The sequence below is a fragment of the Gopherus flavomarginatus genome, chromosome 10 (assembly GCF_025201925.1).
Source record: "Gopherus flavomarginatus isolate rGopFla2 chromosome 10, rGopFla2.mat.asm, whole genome shotgun sequence".
In the NCBI taxonomy this organism is placed as follows: Eukaryota; Metazoa; Chordata; order Testudines; family Testudinidae; genus Gopherus; species Gopherus flavomarginatus.
The window spans coordinates 51,240,646-51,255,068 of NC_066626.1; the positions used below are offsets into that span (position 1 = coordinate 51,240,646).

General features: G+C 41.8%; 1 protein-coding gene across 4 annotated transcripts in view; it reads left to right on the plus strand.

Annotated features, from left to right (window-relative positions):
* Positions 1–14,034, plus strand: part of ACVR1 (activin A receptor type 1) — a 103,134-nt gene extending 89,100 nt beyond the window's left edge. For all 4 annotated transcript variants that reach the window (XM_050969259.1, XM_050969260.1, XM_050969258.1 and 1 more), the window contains 2 exons: positions 11,540–11,670; positions 12,802–14,034. In XM_050969259.1, the coding sequence (XP_050825216.1) occupies positions 11,540–11,670; positions 12,802–12,936 (266 nt within the window). In that variant the 3' untranslated portion in view covers positions 12,937–14,034. The remainder of the gene's footprint in view (positions 1–11,539; positions 11,671–12,801) is intronic.
* The last annotated feature ends 389 nt before the right edge of the window (positions 14,035–14,423 follow it).

Sequence of the window (14,423 nt, forward strand, 5' to 3'; positions counted from 1 at the left end):
TTTGTCCCTCTATGCATTACACGTGTGGGGTATGCATGCACACCATACTCCTGACTCTGGAGATTTTAACAAGCAATGTCCTTTGTCCCCTGCACATGCACATTAGATCTTCTTGTGCTCCTGAGTTGAGGATATAAGAAGCAGTGTGGATCAACACTCTCCCAGTTATTTATTACATCTGCATGGTCTGAGTTGGAATCCAGTGTCATCCTTTCAGAAAACTTGTAAATAAGATTGTAAATAGTTGTTGTTCATTAGGTTAGTGTAGTTTGTTTTCCCCAGGCTGGGGACTCCTTCCTCACAGTCGGGGACTGTGCCCAGACTCCCCATTTTCAAAACTGTATTTCCTCCTTAGTCATTGACAGAGAAGGAATTAATACCAGCTCTGTCCCTACTATTTAGATGAGATACACATTTTAGCGACATGCAGCATGTCACTCGTTTCCACCAAGAACTCACAAAGCTTGTGAGTTTCACTTTAGAGGAGATGGAGAAGGCTATGAAGCCCCTTTCTGATCCTTCCCAGGATAGACCCCCTTGTACAATGGCCTCGTCAAACGTGCACAGAGGGGCACTGCTCGTGCTTAGGAGTGGAGCACTCAGTATCTAAGCTCCAAGACACACACTCCGGGTCTTCTCATAAGAGTAAGGGACACTCTCATGGGCACAAGGACAGAGGACTGTCTGTAAGAGACACACTACCGTGAGCCCACTGAGGTTGGGCAAGCCGTTGCACACAGACCCTAAGGACTGATTCTGCCAAAAAAAATCAGGGTGGAGGGTAAGGTGCATAGGGAGAAGAATCTTCCTGTTCCGTTGGTGATTCCAGTTCTGAAGCACAAGGACCGTTGTCCTCCAGTCCCTCCCACAAGTGTGGCTTTGGACTCTAGGATAGTGACAGAGCTGCCTGAACACCCCACGACTGGGGGTGCACTTGTTCCATTGGTGCCAACCATCAGAACATCCTGTACATGGGGTTCACAGAGAACTATATGGCACCAGAGGATATCTTCCTCCCCCACCTGCGGTTTATCCACTTCTCTGGCCCGGCCCTCCTGAGGGACATTACTATACCAGAAGACTATATTGCTTTGTTGTCCCAGGAGCTGTCTTTCTGACAACCGTCAGGCAAGATTACCATGGTGCTGATGGCTCTGACATTACAGAAGGCTCAGTTTTTGGATTTGGACAGATCTGATGAGCTGGTCCCTCGTTCGTCACAGAGACCTAAGCCTGGACAGGCGATCGAGGACTTATTGTTGCTACCCTTATGAGCACTGCCTCCCTTGGGACCAGTGGTTCCCCATGTCATGGTGTTCCCTTCAAACAGTTGGCCCCTCTTTCTGGCCCTGTTGGGAACCCTATACCAGATGTCCAGCACCCACCTAGGAGTCTTTCCATTCTTCCTCATTGAACCATCAACCAATTCCATCAGTGTGTGTGAGGAGGAGGAGGAGGAGAAGGAAGATGCTGAACCAGAACTACAGATACTGATGTTTCCAATAGGAATATCCTCCTCTTCCCCAGATAAGGCAGTCTCTTCCCCATTTTACCCGCTCCCCCCGACAACCATAAGCAATAACAGGACTTACCACAAAGAGTAGCTAGTGGTCTCCAAATATCTCTGGAGGAAGCCCAAGATTCACCATCACCTGTTGGACATTCTGCAGCTTCACGCCCAAATAAGGTGGCTCTCCCAGTTAACAGGGCCATCTTGAAACCAGTGAGATTGGTCTGGCACATCCCCCAGCATCCTGTGCGCTCTTTTCCCCACCTCACCCCCACATACCTAAAAGGGCTGAAAAGTGCTATTTCGTTTTGGCAAAGGGAGCTGAATTCCTGTTCTCCCACTCTGCTCCCAACTCCCTGGTGGTACGGGCTACTATGGAACATATAAGTCTCAATACCTAAGGACCACCCCATCTGACATGGGCTCCAAGAGACTGGCCCACCTGGGGAGAAAGAGCATCCCTGTAGGCTTGTGATCCTGCATCACCAATTACCAGGCCTTGCTAGCCAAGAATGACTTTAACTACTCTAGGCTGGTGGCCTTTTAGGACAAACTTTCCTGTGAGGACAGAGCCAAGTTTTTCTCCCTTCTAGAGGAGGGCAAGTTGGTGGTAAAAACATTTCTTTAGACTGCAGTTGATGCTGCATCTGCAGCATCCAGAAGCTTGGCCACTGGTATTGTGATGAGGATAGATTCATGGCTGCAATTCTCAGCTCTCCCCAGGGAGGTGGAGAATACTATCCAAGATTTTCCCTTTTGAGTCCAGCCTCTTTAACAAATGGAAAGTCTCAGCCTTCTTGTTAAAGGGCTCAACTCAAGGTCTTCCCTCTGCTCCCTGGGGATCTGCACATGGATCTTCAGGACAGACAACAAGAAGGAAGACCTTTAAATCAAGATCACCACCACTTCCTACTTGTGCATTCTGCTATCAGCATCCTGTGGGGCCTTCCTGCAATAGACAGACTCAGCGGCCCTGCTTTTCATCCCCCTCTACTACTGCAACCTGTTCCCAGCCTGCGGCTAGGAGCCACTTTTGATGGTGAGCGAGTCTCAACTAAAACATCTCTCGTGCTACCTGCCCCTTCTGTCACCTTTTTGGAGGCCGTCTCAGTGTTTTGCCCACAACTGGGAGCTAATCAGGATGGATAATTTCCAAGACCTAACCGTCCATCAGGGATACTCCATAGAGTATATTTCCTTCCCTTCCTGCAAACAACCTTTGTGGTTACCCTTCAGGACACTCTCAAGGCAGTTCTTCAACAGGAAACAGTCCTCATTACACCGCGGTGCCCACCTCAAGGAAGAGGGTTCTATCGTCTGTATGTCATAGTCCCCAAAAAGGACACCCATTCTGGATATTTGGCAACTCAACATCTTCGTTTGGAAGTCGGAATTCAGGATGGTCATATTGGTATCAGTAATCTCCTCTCTCCAAGAAGGGAGGTGGTTCATCGCTCACAGCTCTTGACATAGGTGTCCACCTCTCCTATGGGAGGTTTCTATGGCTTATTGTGGGCCAGGAGCACTTACAATTCTGGGTCCCCTCTTTGGACTAGTGACAGCAGCCAGAATGTTTGCAAAAGTTTTCTCTGGGGTGGCAGACCAGATGAGAAGTCAGGGTCATACAGTCTTACTGTATCTCAGTGACTGACTAGCTCCTGGTAGTTCGCTTTTGCCAGGAGGTCAGGTCAGCTAGTCCATACCTCATTCAAAGCCCTGGGGGTCTGCATGAACAGAAGACCATTTTGTCCCCCACAAGGACAACAAACTTTATTGAGGCAACGTTGGACTATTTTTCTGCAAGAGCCTTCCTCCGTGCAGAAAGGTTTCAGACGATGTACAACCTAGTTTCTTTGATTTCTCACAGACCAAGGACTACAATGTGGATGTGCCTGTCGCTGTTAAGTCATATGGCTGCGTGTACTTGTCTGACCCCCTTTTGCCGGGCTTTATCTGCATTGCCTGCCTGGCTCACTTTGGTTTACTCACCTAATAAAGACCACATTAACTCCTAACTCATCAGCTCCTTCACTGAGTGGTCAAACAGACAAGGTTCGCTTCACCACTTCCAGCATCACTATTGTAACTGATGCATCCCTTCTGAGGTGGGTGCCTAACTGAACAGTCACATTGTACAGAGCTCATGAACCACCAGACTATATATCAACATCCTGGAGCTATGGGTAGTTGACTTTTGCATGCAAAGGCCTGCCTTCCTGTCACTCGCACCCTCCACATCCACGTAATGTCAGATAATATCACCACTGTTGTCTACATAAACAGGGAGGAATGAGATCTCTGCTGCTTTGTCTGGAGGGAGGCAGGATTTGGAACTGGTGCATCAGTCACATCGTCACCATTTAGGCGACCTACCTCCTGGATATCCACAACTCCTTAGCAGACAACCTCAGCAGGCATTTCCTGGCGGACCATGAGTCAGGAAATGCACAACTCCATTCTGACAGACATCTTCACATGCTGGGTCACACCTCTGAGGGACCTCTTTGCATCACAAACAAACAAGAAATTCACCATGTATTGTTCCAGGGAAGCCACAGGTCGTGATTCCCAAGGCGATGCTCTTCTACTGTTGTGGATGAGCAGTTTCAGATATGCCTTTCCTTCCATTTCCCTGCTTCTACAGGTGCTGAGAAGGATGCATCATGACGGTGCCAATGTCTTCATTCTCCTAGCATGCTACTGGCCAAGGCAGCTTTGGTTCCCAGAGCCTCCGTCCATGTTAGTTGACCTTCCCTTCAAGATGCAAACCTTCCCAGAACTCCTGATACAGGACAGGGGCAGGTCAAACACTCCTACCTTGGCTTTCTCCACCCTATGGTCTGGTGTTTGGATGAGCATCTGAGGTAGATTGTTCTTGTTCATTCCTGATCCAGGCTGTACATAACAGGTTTTGGTCAATTCTTTCCTACTTTGGGTATCTGGCTAAATGGAAATGTCTCCACCTGGATACAGCACAGTCAGTCTTAAAAGTCCACCCAGCAGCTGTTAGTGCCTCCTGCCCCTACCCCCAATAAATATATAAATAATGAGTGCTCTGTTTTACTCACCCAACTAGGACACTGTTCCTGAAGGGCCTCATCAAGGCCTTTTCCAGCAGTCACTAAACCCACACCATTATATGATCTGAACCTTTTGCTGTTGTAGCTTAGTAGACCTCCATTTGAAGCCTTAGCAGCATGTTCCATGTCTCGCTTTTCCTTGAAGGTGGCATTTCTAGTGGCCATCACTTCGGCCAGGAGGATCAACAAACTTGGAGCACTCATGGCAGATTTCTTCCCCCTCTTTTACTTTGTCCTTGTGTATCCTTTCACCTTCACCCACATTTCTACCTAGAGTTGTTGCAGAATTCTACCTTGGCCAATGTATTCACTTACCTGTCCTTTTTCCGAAACCCCCATGCTTCTGAAGAGAAGAGACTTTCACTCCCTGAATGTCAGGTGTGCACTGGCCTTTTGCTTGCAAAGAACTAAGACCATCATAGAGTCTCCAAGACTTGTTGACACAATAGTAGCGAGATCCCATGGTCAGGCTGTATTCTCTCAGAAGATTTCTATGTGGGTTTCTGGCTGCATTATAGAATACTACAGACTAGCTTGCATCCTGCCTCCTGGTGGTATAACGACCCACTCTCCCAGAGTGCAGGCTGCCACCAGGTGGCATCCCTGAAGGAGGTCCTTGTGCAGAGCCATATAAGGAGGTCCCCTGGAATGCCATATATGTTTGCTTAGACACTATGTGCCTGTCCAAGCCTCTGCTGCAGGTGTAGCAGTGGGATCTGTGATGCTGCATGAATCTTTGTTGGTGGCTTCCTCACACCTACATCCAATCTGATCTTGCTTATCAATCTCCTGTGTGTGGAATTCACACGGGAACCAGCACTTGAAGTGGAGGTTACTTACTGTAAATGGAGCTCCTTCAAAATGTGTGGTCCCTATCTGTATTCCACTACCCACCCTCCATCCCCCCCGAGAGCTGTAGATGTGATTGGATTTGTGGTAAGAGGAACTGAGAGGGTATTGACCTGCACTGCTTATACCCTTGCTTGGGAGCATGAGGAGATCTTCTGCATATGTGTGGGCCAATGGACACTGCTGTCAAATTGCTGGACTCAGATGCGTGGGGCACATGCGTACTCATGTATGGAATACATATAGGGCCCACACATCTCAAAGAACCTCCAGTTCTAGTAAGCAACCTCCACTTAGAAGTTTGTCTGAACTCCTCTTTGCCATCTTAATTCTAACTTGGCTTAATTGGCCACGTTGGTAGTTTGCAGGTTGATAGACCTTAGTGTTGTATTAAATATTTTAAATGTTTAAATTTTGAAAAATTACTACTTTCTATTGAGTGTACAATATTACATCCCATCTGAGTAGAATGTTGTCTATATTACAGTAGCTCCTATTTCCAGGACCATAAGTAATTCCTCTCATTTCTATGTTTGAAATGTTAAACATCAAGGGGAGAATTTTTATTCATATTTCATAGTAACTGTGGAAATCGCTGTCAGGTGATCAGTCAAATGGTGTAGCTGGATCTGTAAAACAGCTTACATAGGCTATATCTACACTTCAGGCTTGGAGTATGATTCCTGGTTCAAGGAGACATACTTGCACTAGCTCTCATTGAAATATAGTACAACACTGGAGGTGCGAACCTCAAGATGAGCGAGCCATCTTGAGTATGTGGCTAGGGTCTCAGATGGGCACATACATGGTGGCTGCTCCATCCTGCAGTTCACACTGCCATGGCTACGTTTTTGAGTCTCTCTTAGAGCTAGAAATCCCATCTCCTACTTAGCGCATAGACATGCTCCTAGTTTAATGACTGATAGCATGTGTAATGCCAAGTGTTAAGGTAGCGCTAATCTGCTATTGTGTCAGGATGTCATAAATGGCAGGAAGCAATTTTCAGTTGTGTATGCTATGAACTTGTATTGGCAGGATGCTGGGCTTAATGTTCTGATCAGTATGGCAAATTTTGTATCCTATTCTGTAATTGTTGATCTAGTCTAGTCTTTTAATTCATAAAGACTATCAGCTCCTGTAATACTGAGTAGGTTATTCTATCTGCTAATGACTGTTCTGGTGACACAGTATCTTCTAACATTCCCCCTTTCAGTTGTTGATTAGTTTAAGGAAGGACACAACATTAACATTTTTTTCACTCAACTTAGAGTGTGGGTATGGCCTTGAGGCATGTGTACACTGCAAGATATCATCTAATAACTAATTATTTCTTTTTTTAAGCCTGGTGACCAGTACTGTACTCTATGCCTAATAGTCTAACTAGCTCACTGCAGAATCATTCTCTTGCTTTTGAATAGATTCCCTAGTTAGTTTACAGTATGCCAGCAATCTTTCTTGTATTTCATAGCATCATACAACTGGAAGGGACTTTGAGAGGTCTTCTGGTCCAGACCCCTGCACTCATGGCAGCACTAAGTATTATCTAGACCAGGGGTCTGCAACCTTTGGCCCGCAGCCCACCAGGGTAAGCCCCCTGGTGGGCTGGGCCAGTTTGTTTACCTGCTGTGTCCACAGGTTCAGCCGATTGCAGCTCCCACTGGCCGCAGTTCGCCTCTCCAGGCCAATGGGGGCTTACCCTGGTGGGCCACATGCCAAAGGTTGCCGAACCCTGATCTAGAACATTCCTGACAGGTGTGTGTTTGAGACTCCACCTCTTATTGCTATTACTTCTCAGTCTCACTGATTTCTAATACTATCATCTTGTTGACCATCCATGCTAATCATGATGTACTGTAACTGAAAGAGAATTTAGACTACATACCCATTTTCACAATCCAGGCAACTTTGCCTCATATTTTTATACAAAGATCTGCCTGTTAACTAGTTAATTGCATCGTATTTCATACAGTCATTATATACATACATATATGACAAGCTGACATTGAAGAAATGAGTTATCAGGTGAAAAAACCATCTTGGATGCAAGCTTATCATTAATTCAATTGTGGAAAAGCTGGCTTCTTTATGGGAGCGTTGAAGTATTTTCTAAGTTATGAAAGGTATCCTTAAACTGTTTGATAACTGACATGGATTTAGGGTTGTTCTGTTTTCTTCTCTTGCAAGTGAGGAAGAGAAGGGATACCATAGTTCACAGGGACAGCTCTGTTACGACAATGCAGACTAGAGGTTATGGTGGCTTGCTGACATAGTCCCTCAGTTGTTGTGGAGCCAACAGTGATCCCATAGGATCCATGAAGTTTGGCATGGTTGTTTAAAATATTTCTGACTTAACTGTTAGAATAAAGGCCAGATCTAGTTCCTTCTAGATTTAATATAGTCAACTATGATGGTTAAAAGTAATTAGGCTTTATTATACTCAACAATATATACCAGACCAAATGAAAAGAGTAACTTAAAGTAAATCCATGCTGTGTTTGTGGTGATAGAAGAAAGTTTCTACTAACATCCTAATGAGGTTTGGAAATGAAGCTGAAATTTAGATTAACTTCAAATATAGATTCAAATCCCCTTCCTTTTTTCCCAAAGGTAGGTCCTAATGTGTGCCTTAGATTGGTATTTCTGCATTCAGATGTTGAACAAAAGAGAAGTTTTACATTTTAACTTTAATGAAATGCTAGTTTTACACTTCACACCTGTCAACATTTAAAGTATAGAAAGAGAGACTCTTGAGAAGAAACATAGGGATGTCTCCACTGACTACTCTAGACTAAACCTTGTTCTGGAGCAACAGACTAGAGGATGTGTGGAATGGGGGAGAATATAAACATTGTGCAAAAAAACCCCCAAAAAACTACAATAAGATGTTGCTCAGCACTTCTGAAAATCAGATCCTTTTCAGGGTGACTATATGAAGTGCCCCAAATCATTAATAACTTTTGAAAATGTAGGTTAATATTACTTTACATTGCATATAATGGAATCTGCACTTCTATATGCATATCAAAGCTAATTTTGCAATTAAGTTTAGTTAAAATAGGCTTTTTCTTCCTTTTCCATCTCTGCCATCTGTTGTATCTTACACATTTATCTATAGTTGAGTAAATACAGTTACATTAATCATGTTGTAAAGTAGCTTTCTTAAAGAGGGATAGAGAAGATATTATTCATGTAAGATTGAATGAATCTATCAGTGTGGCTTATTAAGTAAATCAAACAGAAAACTAAATGTTGAGACGTCTCTCCCAAATAGGAAATACATTTGAACACTCTACTGGAATGTGTTTTACTCCTACGAGATCCCCAAATTTCTATATCTTCTAATGGTGACAATTTAACATGCCTGGTTGAATGATACCACTGTATCAGATTTTTCCCTATGTAAATCAGTCTTAACTTTAAATGCTGCTTTATTCTTGTGGCTGTATCCTTCATTACATCCTGGTATATTTGAGTAATTTTACCATGCCAAATGAATACTCTTCTTGCTTGTATGTCTTTTTTAGGCCTGATTGACACTTAAGATTTCTGGTATAGCTTTCAGATAGAGATGAAGTCATTTTTTTTGGGTAACTAAAATAGCTATTCTGGTAAAAGCCCTTCCTGAATTGAGAGTAAGGGCTTGTCTAAACTTAAAATGTGACAGCAGCCACTGTAGCATCAGTGTAGAGGCCTAACTATGCCAACAGGAGGCATTCTCCCGTCAGTGTATGTAATCCACCTCACTGAGAGGCGATACCTATACCAAGCTAAGGCCCAGTATAGATAGTACTAGGCTGATGGAAAAATTCTTCCATTTACCTAGCTCTCAGGGAGGTGGATTTTTCACACCCCTGAGACATGTGGCTATACCAACTTTTAAATTCCTAGTGTAGACCAGGCCTAAGCTATACGGGTAAAAACACCTTCTATACAGGTATTACTGTGTCCATACTGGACAGGACACTGCCTCGTTAACAGTACTGGTATAGTTAAAGGAAATACGACTTTTTATTATAGAAAAGCCTTAGTCTCCCAGAGCAGGGGTTCTCAGTCAGGTGGTTATAACACAATGGGAGTTTGGACTTGCAATCACTCTGTCTCATCCATATTGTTAGCCATGACATTGCTCATATCTAGATCCCAGCTCCATGGGAGAGGGGCTTGAAGGTGGAGATCTGAAAAAAGCTGAGAGAGGTTGAGGCACAATGAACTGTGTGTCATTTTTTATCATGGGAAGGGGGGTAGGGTGGGAATCCTGATATTTTATTAGCACATCCAAAATAGGGATGCAAATACCATTTTATAAGTTCACCATTTAAACTATTAAAATTTTTAACAGTTAATGTTTTACATCCCTAATCCAAAAATAAGATGATTGCAGTGACTAAGTGGGAGAGTTGAAAGTTGCAGTTGCTTCAATATAAAGTGGCTTCAGGATTTTCTGTATCAAAGCCCTTTGAACTTTTCCTTGTCTTCCATACCTTGTCACAATGGTATTCTGTGCTTCCTGCTTTGGTTCTCCAGCTATTCCAGTCTATGCCAAGCTGTTTTAGTCCTTTTTTTTTTTTTCTTTTTTAAGGCTAGTTTTCTATTACTCTTCTTCAGTCTACATCAGCTGAAACCCTTATATCTGTCTCGGTCATTCTCCTTATGTTGTTGTGTCAGAGCACTCTCTGTATTTGTTTTAAAGCCCTCTATATCAGATAGTGAGCTGCTTTATCTTTTCAGAGCTTGTCCACTTCATTTTTGCATAGTTTCTTGCAACATGCATTAAATCCTTATGCTTAACAATCTGTTTCACCTTGTATCTAGCTGTGACACTCTGATTATCTTTTCCAGACCTGAAGAACAGCTCTGTATCTTGTCTATGGGTATATCTACACTGCAATGAAAAACCTGCAGCTGGCCTGTGCCAGCTGACTCGGGCTCTGCGAACACAAGTTGGCTGGCAGGGGCTAATTGCAAGTGTCTAGTTGCTCTGTAGCCATACCCTTTGTAACTAACAGAAAGTGGTCCAATCAAAAATGTTACCTCACCTACCTTCTCTTTCATGGTTTTTGGCAGTTCTGATTCTTCTTTGACACCTGTGCGTAGTCCACATGTGCGGGTATGCATGTGCACCATGTGCCTGAGTTCAGAGATTTATTTAACCATTGTCAAGAAAATCTCGGGGCTTCTAAAATTTTGAAATTGAATCTACGTTTTTGGCGCTCCCCATTCATTTAGCCTTATGGTATCATATGACACCTGCTTTACAATATGTCTTTAAGAAAGAGAACAATCTTCATTTTGAGGTGTCAGTGTGAGAGTATATAGAGACTTAAGTGCTTCTTATCTTCCTCCATGAGTCGTGAAAAACAGTTCTGTTTATGGTCAACCAACCGAAGTCAGCATACCAATCTTGAAGTTTTCTGTTAGCATTTTGTTAACAAAAATTCCATTTCTCTTCAGAGTCAGTTAGCTTGTGTCAAGGAGTCAATGAATTCCCAAGGGAAAAAGAGGAGTTTTAAAAGCCTTTTTGACAATTTATACTTTAACAGTTGCAAGGGAGGAAATGCATAGGCAAAACTAGCACCCTTTGTTAGGAATATAGTTTAGCATTGAATTTACTTATTTTATTTATTTTTGTCTGGAATAAATGACATAGCCTTTAAAATGTGAGATGCAAGGCTTTCTGGTGGCTAGCTAATGTCTTTCACCAGCCAGCTACCTGCCATAAATTTGTGAATCTCATAGATTCTCTGTACCTTTATTAATTTGGGAAGCAGCATGGTTTGGCCGCCAAACGTGTTCCCTTTTTTTTGCAAGGAACTTTGAGTTCTAATCCTAGTTCTGTCACTGATTCACTGTGTGGTTTTGAGGAATTTCTCTGTGCCCAGTTTCTCCACTTGCAAAATGGGTCTGATGCTTGCCTACCTCATAAGTGTCATACATACGGATTAACATATTGAAGATGTAAACGTGTGTGTGATAAGAATTAGTAATAGTATGAATGTTGCAGATTGTTAAATCATATAACCTCGGCCTCAGTGCAAAAATGTCTTGCTGATGAAGTCACTAAAAGCCCGCAGCACAATAATGTAATCTTCATCTGTTTTAGGTATTGTAGAAGACTATAAACCTCCATTCTATGATGTCGTTCCAAATGACCCTAGTTTTGAAGATATGAGAAAAGTGGTCTGTGTGGATCAGCAAAGGCCAAACATTCCCAACAGATGGTTCTCAGATCCAGTAAGTATGCAAACTGGAGGTCATGTCTTGAAATGTCAGCTCATACCTTTTTGCTCCTTTTGCAATAATCTTTGGTGTAAACTGTTTTCAGCTGTTAATATCTTCTTTTAGTTGAAATGGTCTCTATTGCTAAGATAATTGCTTGCAAGGATAGATGGACACACATGTGTGCTGATACCTGACTGTATGTTAAGGGAAAAACCAGAGCAAACAAGTTCTCGCCAGGCAAATCGAAACAAATCTAATCTCTGTGATATAAATCCAGACTGATTTTTAAAATGGCCACACCCACTGTGGTGCATCTTATTCTTCCTCTTCAGTAGAAAATCATGTTGGTGTTGAAATAACCTGTGTAAGGACATGAGGGTCATAAATATGCAGATTTATGTCAAAACTGACTTTTCTCCTCTCGCGCATAATAAGGGCCCATATCAATAAATATTTTTAAAAGGTCAGATTAAAGTAGTAAGAGTAAAAATCTTCATTTTTCTTCACCAAAATCAATGTAATTGTGCCCTCAAATATCCTGTCAGCAGTTGAGTAACTGGTTTGTCTGTTTCTGAAGATATAGAATTATGGTTTAATCTCTGCAGTGTTTTATGTATATTTGAGTCGCGTTGTTGGCCATGGACAAATAAAATAAGCTGTCCTGCCACGTTAGACAACTCTGTTTCTCAGATACAAATTTTATATTTTTGTATTTTAAAATTACAAGTGGAAAATGTGTATTTTCCAGTGCTTTCTATGTTTTTATAGAAAACTTATTTTTTGTTGCATTATTTACAGATTTACTGATACTATTTACACTATTTAGTAAAACTGCTTTTTAAACATTCAAATACAATTTTTATCTGACCCTATGTTTTTTTAATTGCACTGGTCAGGGCATCTTCTTGACCCCATTCTTTTTAAATACGGTTTCCATTTATTCAACAAACCAAACCAAAAATAAAATCCTGCAGAAATTTGAAGGGATGAAATCATTTTTTGGTAGCTGTAAACCAAGTTGTAGATTTTTGTGAAGATTTGAGTATTAACAAGGCAGTAAGGCTAATGAAACTTGAGTGAGCTTGTGATCTGTGAGCTTATATACAACTGTCTATATTTTTTTTTTTTCTTCTCTCTTCCCAGACACTAACCTCTCTTGCTAAGCTGATGAAAGAATGCTGGTACCACAATCCATCGGCAAGACTAACAGCCCTGCGTATCAAAAAGACTTTGACCAAAATTGATAATTCCCTAGATAAACTGAAAGCTGACTGTTGATGTTCTTGTGATGCCGTCAAGATGGAAGGCTTTTGTCCAGTTCAGAAATATTCTGGCCTGACGAGTTCTAGAACTGGTCCCGAATGGTTTCTTAGAGGCAGACTTTCTTATCTAGCCATTCATCTGGGAAACAATGGAACCATACGAACCCTGTTCAGTGACTGTCGTGGGCATTTCACAAAAGGTCAAACTATAAAGACTTATGGTGGATGTACTGTTGCAAAGATAGTGGCCTGAAGGAAGACACAGAAATCCTAAAACAAGATCAGGGCATTAAACAATGGCTTTGAATAGCTTTTTATAGAGAGTCTCCTAGTCACTCCCAGGACAAACACATGGAAGTGGTAAATTTTAATCAGCAATATTGCCTGTGCTTCTCCTCTTTATTGCACTAGGAATTCTTTGCATTCCTTACTTGCACTGTTACTGTTAATTTTAAAGATGTGACTTGCCAAAAATGATTGGCTATGTACCCCATTGATCTGTGTCTGAACAATAGGAAATCGATTTGATAAATTGAAAATGTAACTGTCAGATTTTTAGCTGCATTTTACATGTGTACTGATGTTTACAATAATGCTGAACATTAGGAATTTCTCATTTATACAAAACTTGCAAATTATTTATTACTAATGCACTTGCCAGTTTTAAAAAACTGAATAAGTGCATAAAGTTAAAGCTTATTTTTGTGGCCTCTTTCATTATTTCTTACACAGATGTTTTTGTAATACAACATAATCTGAAACAGAAATTGCTTTCTGTATTATCATATTACAACGTGTTAGTCACATTTTAAATGCTTCACTTTTTTGTAGGTGTGGTCTGTAACATAACTTCGGTTCAATTGCAGAACATATATTTAGCCACTACTCACACAACGCCGCATCTAGTGTCTTACTGATCTAGAACATGAAAGCAATGTAGGACTTCAATAGATTTTTTTTTAAGTCATGAATGCTGTGGGAAAATGCATTTTTTTTCTTCTAAGCGCTACATAATGTGCATTTAAACTCTGCCAGAAAAACTATTTTGTTTTTAATCTACTTTTTCTATTTAGTAGTTATTTGTATAAATTAAATAGAATGTTTTCAAGTCAAACGAGTGTTTTTAGTTAATGTCTATTAGTAACTAGTTTCCAGTTTCTGATATCTTTCAGTGATCTTGCAAGCTTAAGAGGGCAGGTCCATGTCAATACTTGGATGGGACATGTAGGTGCTAAGGCATATGTTGGCATTCTTCCCTTTTTGAGTCAGTACTGAACCTATACAGTTAAGTTCATAGAATATCAGGGTTGGAAGGGACCTCAGGAGGTCATCTAGTCCAGCTCCCTGCTCAAAGCAGGACCAATCCCCAAGAGATGGCTGAATTTCAGTGCCGGGTGAAGGGAACCCTGTATATGAGCTGCATATCAATCTGTAGGATCAAAGATGCTATACAAAAAGAAGCCATGATTATTAATTGTTACTACAAGATAAAGAGATATAAGT